The following is a 10107-nucleotide window of genomic DNA, read 5'->3' as shown; positions in this document are numbered from 1 at the left end:
CATTTCCCCTCTTTCTTTAAACACTCTCTCTCTCTGACACTCTCTGGGCAGAGGTGTCCTTTCCCCCCTTTCTCTAAACACACCCACAGAAAATTTATGGCTCTTTTACAGCGCAAGGGAGAGACTAGTTCTCCCCACACACACACTCAAAAGCAACCTCAGAAGGGAGGGGGTTGATCTCTCCTCCACTTTCTCCTTTTCTCCCAAAAAAAATTCTTTCAGCTGACACACACACATAGTTACACACTAAGGGACAAAGTTATAAGATGGGAAAAGGGAGGGGGTGAGGCACACACATTCAGCTGACACACACACATACACAGCAAGACACTCCTTTTTTCTTAACTCACTAAGCACACACACATACACATCATCCAACATCCTCCAAACAGCGCTTACACACACTCATCATTTTCAACAATTCTCAAAGTCGACTCACTCACACAATAACAGCATGCTTTTTTATTGCCGCCCTTATTCATTTATTCCTTATTTCCTTATTTTTAATTTATGCTACCTTATGAGGTGTAATAATTCAAAAAGAGGCAGCATCAATACAGTGTTCATCAACAGTGTTTCGAGTGGGCGCCCCTAATTAAATCTCTGCATCACACCTCCAGTTTCAAACTGACCCAAAAAATCACCTAGTGAATTTTTCAGGATTTGCGGCCGGGCTATCCCGCCTCCACGAGGGCTTTTTTCCAAATCAGTGGCATCCTCTCTTTATTTAACTCTCTCATTGCCTCTTTTCCTCTTTTTTCCATATATTCCTCTTTTATTCCTTTTCGTTATCCTTAAAACCTTAAATTCCTTATATTCCTTTTTCTTTTTAACCATAAATAAATTTTAACCAAATGCCAAAATACACAAAGCTTACTTTCACGCAATGACTGTGATTCATGTCTTACAGTTTCAAGCAAAAATAGGGCCCTGTTTACCCAAACGTGCATGTCATCATCAGCTCACCTTATCGTTACTAATTAAGCTATTCTACAATTATACTTCAACATTTCCTTTCCTTTTCTTTTTCCTTTTTACTCTTTTCTTCATTATTCCCTTTAATTTCCTTCATTTCTCTATTACTATGACTATATTTAAAAATTTAGAATGGAGAAAATTTATCCAACACCATCATCAACACAACACTGCATACACTAATGAGTCTATCTCGGTGCAACTCTTTCTGCATCAGACAGCCCAAACACCCAACCAGCACTCAAATTTGTGAAAATCTCACCTTCTATTTGCCGGCTTTTAAGCGGGAGTTCGAATGCAGGGGCCGTCAGAAGCAGGCAGGTCACAGCTCAGCATCCCATCCTCGTCTTTGTCCATCATCTTTGTTGTTAACTTTTGCTGTGTTGTGAAGACAGGTGATGGAAAAGAATCTCCGCAGACACGGTTAAAAGTGTAAATACATCTTTATTTACCAAAACAGTGTCTTACGGGTTCTTAAGGATCCCGTGAGAGATAGTGTTCGATTTCTAGCTCAGATCATCTCTCCCCTCCTGGCTCGGACCCCTCGTCTATATGCTTCTCCCACCTTTCCAAATAAGGCAAACATATAGTTTACATTTGCATGTTCTTAAGGGAGGGTGTAAAATTGATAGTTTCCTGCCCTCACTGACAGCTTATCCTAAACATTTCTCTCTGTGTAGCACAGACATAGAGCATATGGCTGAACATAAAAAACACAGTGAACATTCCTTAATACTGCACTTATGAGGCCTTCTGATTAAATATACCTCACTACAATGGATGATTTAAATACAGAAAAATTGCATTTTCACAACTGCACTGTTTAGTCTGGTTAAATAAAACTTTTTTGTGGTTAGTTCCGCTACCGCATAAAGAGGGTTCGAGCTTCGTGCACGAGCGCGGATATTTAACATTAGAGTTATAGCCGACACAATTATGAGTAGGTAACCGCTATGGAAGCAAATCTGTCTCATCAGACTTTGAAATATTACCACCTTTGCATTTGAGGCACTGAATTTTTTTTTTGCACTGAAATTATGAATCTGATTTTTTTTGCACTGAAATTATGCATCTGACTATAATTGATCTTGAATTTTCAAGAACACGTTTTCACTGTTATTATTCAAGGTTGATAAATTCAGATAAAAAACTTCAAACAATATATTTCGAAGTTTGCGAGCTGCGCGCTCTCTGAGTGTTTTGTGCGTGCTGCGCGCTCTCTCTGAGTGTTTTGTGCGAGCTGCGCGCTCTCTCTGAGTGTTTTGTGCGTGCTGCGCACTCTCTCTGAGTGTTTTGTTCGTGCTGCGCTCTCTCTCTGAGTGTTTTGTGCGAGCTGCGCTCTCTCTGAGTGTTTTGTTCTGCTGCGCGCTCTCTCTGAGTGTTTTGTGCGTGCTGCGCGCACTCTCTGAGTATTTTGTACGTGCTGCGCGCTCTCTCTGAGTGTTTTGTGTTTGTATTTGGCCCAGGGGGCCTCCGTTCTAATAAATTAAAGAAGATATAAAATGTGAGACTTAAGGATGTCAAAAGAAGCCTCACCATTGCAATATATTCAACACCAATAAACCTATTGAGAGAAAATCCCAGTTACATCAGTTCTCTTACCTCAGCTTTGGGATGAGATAGGCTGAAAATAATCACACCCCTGTGTAAGTCAGGGCCTCCTTAATCAACAACATGAGTTTAGAGGAAATCTGAGTTGGTCAAAAAATTTTGTCTAAAAAAACACAGGGGTTGTCTTGTGGGCTTAGTTAGTACTTGGAATGGAGACTGCCAGGGAATACTAGGTGCTATAAGCTTTTTAGCTATTATGAAGATAGTAGCCACAGTCATTTAAACACAAGAGAAGAAGTAAACTTAAAATAAACAAACAAATTAATGAATAAACAATAAATAAATAAATAAATAAACAAAAAGCACTGGAAAGCCAATCCTTTGATTTTGAGGTGTGAGGATTTTTAGTTTACAAGCAGCTCTGAAACAAGAGTTACTCTTAGAACAGTCATTACAAATAGTCTTCTACAGCCAGCAGTCATCGCTGACTAGGGAATACTAGGTGCTGTCAGCGTTTTAGCTTAAGGCTCCTATTATGAAGATAGTAGCCACAGTCATTTAAACACAAGACAAGAAGAAAACTTAAAATAAACAAATAAAAATAATTTAAAGAATAATAAATTAACAAATTAAAAATTTAAATTGTAATATATATTTTTTAATATATATATATTATTATATATTATATACGTCCCCTCCAGGGTGTATTCCCGCCTTGCGCCCAATGATTCCAGGTAGGCTCTGGACCCCCCGCGACCCTAAATTGGATAAGCGGTTACAGATAATGGATGGATGGATGGATAATTCACTTTTATCTTCCTGAAAACAGGACCTTAGCTCTTGTGTCATTAATTGGGAAAGACATAAAATTATTTCTGTGTACATAAAAAAGAAAGCAGAAAGGCAGTCTCACATGTCAGATGGATTTGAGAGACTAAAAACCATTAAATGTGTGCTGATACAATTAAAAATGCAGAATTACAAGATGAATGGTTCCAGTTTAATTCACTCTACTTCACGATCTTCATTACACAAGAGACCTGGAGTGATGCTGAGGTGCAGATTTTATGGTTCTTGTAAAATGTTGGGGTTTCATTAGAATATAAGACATGATTAAATATGTAGATTAAATTTACACACCATCAATGCTATCAAAAATGTTTGTCATTTCTTTCAGCAAAACTGTGTGGCCATGGGAGGACATTTTGCATCTGTACACAGCAGTGAAGAGGAAACTGTCATTTAGGATTTAGTGCATAAAGCAACTCAGTCAAACACTTATACATGGTTAGGTGCCACTGATGCTGCACAGGTTACTTCAGTATTTATTTAAAGTTGCTTTTGTTTATGTCCAAATGGCACCCCAGTAAACGGAATTCAACTTACTTTACAGTGCACCAAATGAGCAAAAAAGCTTTTCCTACCTATACACTGACATGCTGAACATCATGGGTTAGCAGTATGTAAAGTTATTATGAAGTGGTGTTACCTCAAGGGATGCTTGGGAGCCCTCACACCTGTATCACTGATGAGGTCTTTCGAACACTGGCCAGCATGCTCATGGCAGGGTTGCATCACAAAATGCATTACCATCCACAATGGACACTGCAGTGGCTGGCCACAGTTGCTAATTGTGATCAACAATTTCTGGCTAAAATAGTCAATGTGAACACATGGTCAGGGCAGTGTTTTTCAGCTTTCATGCGATATGTTAGCAGAAGATCCACTATGGATAATGCTAGCCAGACACTACCAGACACGATGCCTCCTATGGGGTATCACCGGTACACACTTGATTGAGGAATGTTAAATGTCCATGCAACTTGGGAAATGGAACGTACTATTCACCTGGCCAACACCATCATTACTCATTCAAACTACGATAATTCACGTTCCCTCTTCATGAGCACACTGGCCAGTGTTCAACCTCATCCACAAGATAACACCTCAAAACTTAAACAGGAGTGGGCTTCCCAAGTAACGGCAATTCATAATCAATTTACACACTGCTATCCCATAACTTTTGGCATATCAGTGTATAATCTCTACATAATATCATGCAATTAGATGCTCTAGACAGTCTGCAAATGAGCCTAAAGTCATCATGAAAAATTCCAAGCAATGGCTAGAATGGTATAAACTAGGCCTGGCACATTAATTATATATGGACTTGTCATACAATATTTGGACATTTCCTCAATAATTTTTACAGACCTCAATGTTGCCCATTGTGTTTACTTACATGTTTGTTTACATAAAAATGAATGTCACCAATAGTTTATCTACTTGCTCAGTTCTGTTTCCCTGTCTTCTGTTCTGGGGTTGTCAGGGTGATTTGTTTGTAAACAGTTGTTTTATTTATTTAGGATTATTCATTTTGTTTATGTATTTATTATTCCAATTCCAAAGTCTGTATATTCTAAATAACTACTTTTTGTTCAACATTCATTGCTTTTAAAGGGGGTGTACTACCATTAAAATTCAACAGTATAATATTATCATTATCGTTCCAGTTATTTCTATATATTATTTTGGACAATATATGGACCACAAAAAATATCTATTATGACAGGCTTAGTATAAGCCTCTCAGCATTGTGCTGTCAGTCACCTGTAACTGTTGCTAACTGAGTGTAGGGCAGAGGTAATGGTTAGAGGACTGGGCTTGGTACCGGACGTTTGCTGGTTCCATCCGAAGACTAGTGGGAACATCCATGGGTGAAGTGCCTTTGAGTGTGTGTGTTCACTGCCACAGATGGGTTAAATGCAAAAGACACATTTTCTGGCACTAACATTCCTGTTCCTGTGGCTGAATTCCGTCAAATACTTAAACAAATGTTCCAACATGTAGTGTAAAGCATACATGGGAAGGGAAGAGCAGCAAAAGGAGGACAAGCTCCCTATTAGTACATTTAATTTCAGAATATCTCCTTCTGTATTTCACCTATTAAAATCATTTAGAAACCTATGATGTATTTAGGGACTTAATTCAATGTTCTGTTTACACTTTTCTTTCACAGGAGGGAGTGTGGATGTGGACAGATGGGTCAGAGTTTGATTATACTAATTGGAGTCCTGGACAGCCAGATAATTACGAGATAGAACACTGCCTGCACATATATTATGAAGGTTTCATACCTTAACAGTTTAGTGCTGTGCTTTACAATTAAAGCGTGGATGTATGACTGTGCCAACAATCTCAATCTTTCACACACTTGCACCACCCACTTTGGTCGTACACATTAAAACTGTGATGCCAGTCTCACATTCCAAATGTGTATATCTGCAGAAGGTCTGGCACATTATGTCACTTTTTGTGGCAAGGCTGCATCTTCTTTGACTTTGATTTTATGAAAGTGCTCCTTTACACAGTACTACTTTTACTTCTACTCAAGTACAGAAGTAAGTAAAATAATCTAAATTTTACTCAGGCACTTGTTTGCCTGTCATATTTGCATTATAATAATTCCCTTTGTATTTATTTCAATTATTTGAATATTTACTTCGATTCATGTTTTGTCACAAGCAGAATTCATGACACTTTGTGATCATGCATACCTTCTATTTTAGATTTTTAGACCAGTTTTATTTTAGTTAAGGAGGATCCAGAAAAAAGTACAGACACTGAACTCCACTTCCCATGCTGTATATACGTTAAGCTGCATTTTATATTTAAGTACAATAGGAGTTTTGTCAGCTGCTGCTATTATGCTTCTACTAAAGATGTTCTATGACATGACATGTTTATATTTACTGCAGTCATTATTTTACCCAAGAAATAATTATTTTACTTGAGTAAAAGCAACACCCCCACACACACACACACAAATATATTATATATATATATTTAAGGACCATGTACTTTACTTGTGAAAGTGAGTGATACATCAGAGTTAAAACAAGCATACGGATGGGAAAACAAAGTGTTATGAGCTATCAATCATAACGAAAGCTGAATAGAGGTAATTCCAAATGACATGTCACACTACCATGAGCAACTGTGAACTGAAACCATTTCCTTTGGGCAAGTTCAAACATATACTCAGCATTACATACATGAATGTAAACTGAAGTGACAGACAAAATCACAAAAATGCTGCTGTGGGTATCAGATGTTTTGTACATTGATATTGAAGACTTTTTACAAACATAGTAAAATGTAGCACAGTTTGAAACCTTACTAACCTCTACGGTACGGTTTACTGTTTTGTGTCTTTTTGGCCTGACTACCGCTTTATAATCATGTCTTTTGCTTGTAATATTAGGGAAATGGAATGATTTTAACTGTAACAAACTTGGGGCATCAGTGTGTGCTAGTAAGTATACTGAACTATCAATCACTTTCAATCCTTTTTTTCCATTCAGCTTTCAAACACACATGACTAGTGACTCAGCAAATGTATCGTATTCAGTGGAATTTTTAATTTATTTTTGAGTAAGTAATTTGTTTGTTTGTTTATATATCTACAGAAAGAATCGCCAAAGGTATTTGAATTTTTCTTTTACATTATTCTTTGTCAGCATTAATGGTGGATGGTCCCTTTTGTCATTTTGGTCCGGAGGAAACAGAAACCATGCTTTCCAAAGCAAATTTCAAATTTAGTTTGTCAGTCCACAGGACACTTCCCACTTTGCCTCAACTCTTTTTAAATAAGGTCAGGCCCAGAGAAGGTGTCAGCATTTCTGCATTCTTTTTATTTATGATTTCTTCTTTGCAGGATAGAGTTTTAACTTCCATTTTGTTGAGGCAGTGATAAACTGTGTTCACAGTGGGCTTTGTAAAGTGTTTCTGATCAAAGGCAGTGATTTCCACTACTGGAAATCCACTACGCCTGGTACGCCAGTGCTGTCCAATGGCCCAGAGGTTACAGCCAGTCAGTACTGGTATTGGGTCTTATCTCATGCATATGGAAATTATGCAGAACCTCTCAAATTTTGCAAATGGGGTTTGTAAATTTTTCTTACATTCATTTACACTAAAAGTTACAATTATTTTACCTTGTAAAATAAATGTTTCTGTAATATGAGGCTTGGTACTCTCTGTGACAATAAGGAGCTTTTATTGCAGGGGTGGGCAATGTTATCTTCAAAGGGCTGGTGTGGCTGCAGGATTTTAGTCCATTCTGGCCAGAGCACACCTGATTTCACTAGTTTAATTAGTTGTTCTCAGTAAAACAACTGATCATGTGACCTCATGGTTGGTTGGAAAAAAACAGCAGCCACACCAGCCCTTTGCAGATAAGATTGCCCACCCCTGTTTTAATGCCTTGTATTCCATCTTTACAATGTTGAGTTGTAAGCCTAGTCCACACTGTGTGGAATATAAGCTGTATAAAATGAATTGTGCATTGTAGATGTGGTATTTTTTCACTGTGAAAGTTGGTGTATTGCAACAAATAACACCACTGCCCCCACCTACAGCACCAGTGGGTGAGGTACATGGAAACAGCAGGCAATCTGCTAGTTTCTTTGTTAATCAATTGCTATGCAACCTAGTCCACTCTAGTCGAACTCAGGAGATGTTCTTCATTGCAGTCACTAGGCGTAAGTATATAACTATATATAACTATACCGGAATCACTACGTGCAATGCAGGAACACACCTTGGATGGGGCAACAGTCCTTCACAGTGCGACACACACACAAACACACATTCACTCACACAAACTCTTTCGAGTCGCCAATCCACCTACCAATGTGTGTTTTTGGACTGTGGGAGGAAACAGGAGGAAACCCACGTGGACACAGGTAGAACACACCAAACTCCTCACAGACAGTCACCCGGAGCGAGAATCGAACCCATAACCTCCAGGTCCCTGTATATCTCTGTAATAAGACTCTTATTATTCTACTATTATAAACTTAAATTTTTTATCTAAAATTTTTTCACCCAGTCTACCTTTAAGACTTTTTCTCCAATTTCAAAGTCAACTCTACTAATTTAGACTCTCACATTCACACTTGAATAGACACAGATGGTTGAGCAATTATCGGAGATTAAACTTACCAACCTTATATAGCTGCCGCACTTGACAGCCACACAGAGTGGTTTTCTCCATGACTTATGCATCTTCAAGCAAAAACAGATTATTGTATTTTGTATTGTATATTGTACTATTGTATGTATTTTCAGCTACAATAAAAATGGTTAAAAACACATATAATGTGTATTTATATCCCAGCACCATCTGTTTTGGACTGAAGGAGGGGGAGAGTGCTGTTCCTTCACTCACCCTGCTCCCAACGTTTTCCAGGTGTTTGTGTATATATCAGATTTCTATGGAGACATGAGGATTGCTGACTAGGAAATTTCTCTACAAGGAAATATTTCACATTGATCTACTGTAAAAGACTTTGATTACATCTCGAAGAATATGCAGAATCACTTACTAGACTTCCATCACCATGCTATGAGTTAAAGATATGAATGAGCTTGAGTACCCCAAACAGCAGTATAAAAATGAGTTTGTCCTCCACATCTTGAAAGTACATTCACTAAAAATTACAAAATCATTTTATTTGGCAATGGTGAGATGTTTTGTAGCAAATGAATCTATAAGTCCTTTAGGCTCTGGATAAGAGGAGACATGATTAGGCAGGACCTTCAAACTCATCAAATTAGCTACTAAAATAGAGACATTTTACAAAGGTTAGTATGGGTCATCCAGCTCTCAAATACTATGTTTGGAGGTGCAAACATAATTGAAGAGTTGAAGTGTTGTACTGGGTGACTCGCAAAGCAATAGACTTTTCCTTTGTGTACCCTTCTAATGTAACCAGACAATTAACTCTTCCTTTCATGTCTGTTTCTCACAAAAGACATCTCTGAAGTTATGAGCAGTGTGAAATAAAATTCATGTTATTTGCTTCTCAGAGAATTTTACAACTTTTCTGACAGAAAGAGGGGTGCTAATACACTCAGCTGCCAAAAGTATTGGACACCTAAACATCACACCTATATACAACCCCAATTCCAATGAAGTTGGGATGTTGTGTAAAACATAAATAAAAACAGAATACAATGATTTGCAAATCCTTTTCAACCTATATTCAATTGATATACAGTGGTAGAATTCTTTACATCACTCCAGAGACAACATTGCGCATAGTAACCTCTGGCTTGAGTAGAGGTGTTCAGGCATTGAAACACTTTGTAGTGAGTGATGACAGAAGAAAGAGATTTCAGCACTTATCTGACTCACTCTAAGAGTTTGGTTGCTCTATTGCTTCATGGTTGAGCTCTTGCTGTTTCTAGATACTTCCATTTCAAAATAATTATACGAACCGGATTCCAAAAAAGTTGGAACACTAAACAAATTGTGAATAAAAACTGAATGCAATGATGTGGAGGTGCCAACATTTAATATTATATTCAGAATAGAACACAAATCACAGATCAAAAGTTTAAACTGAGAGAATGTATCATTTTATGGGAAAAATATGTTGTTTCAAAATTTCATTGCGTCAACATATCCCAAAAAAGTTGGGACAAGGCCATTTTTACCACTGTGTGGCATTCCCCCTTCTTCTTACAAAACTCAACAGACGTCTGGGGACAGAGGAGACCAGTTTCTCAAGTTTA

The 10107-nt window shown here is 37.8% G+C and overlaps 1 protein-coding gene across 1 annotated transcript; it reads left to right on the top strand.

The window, feature by feature from the left end:
• Positions 1-1270: 1270 nt before the first annotated feature.
• On the top strand, positions 1271-5668 carry LOC136706633 (galactose-specific lectin nattectin-like). Its single transcript, XM_066680230.1, is given in 4 exon segments — positions 1271-1370; positions 3503-3582; positions 3704-3838; positions 5546-5668. Coding segments are annotated over 4 exon segments (438 nt in total).
• Positions 5669-10107: the final 4439 nt, after the last annotated feature.

Source organism: Hoplias malabaricus, chromosome 9, assembly GCF_029633855.1.
Source record: "Hoplias malabaricus isolate fHopMal1 chromosome 9, fHopMal1.hap1, whole genome shotgun sequence".
NCBI lineage: Eukaryota > Metazoa > Chordata > Actinopteri > Characiformes > Erythrinidae > Hoplias > Hoplias malabaricus.
This window is presented reverse-complemented; position numbering and strand designations above follow the sequence as displayed.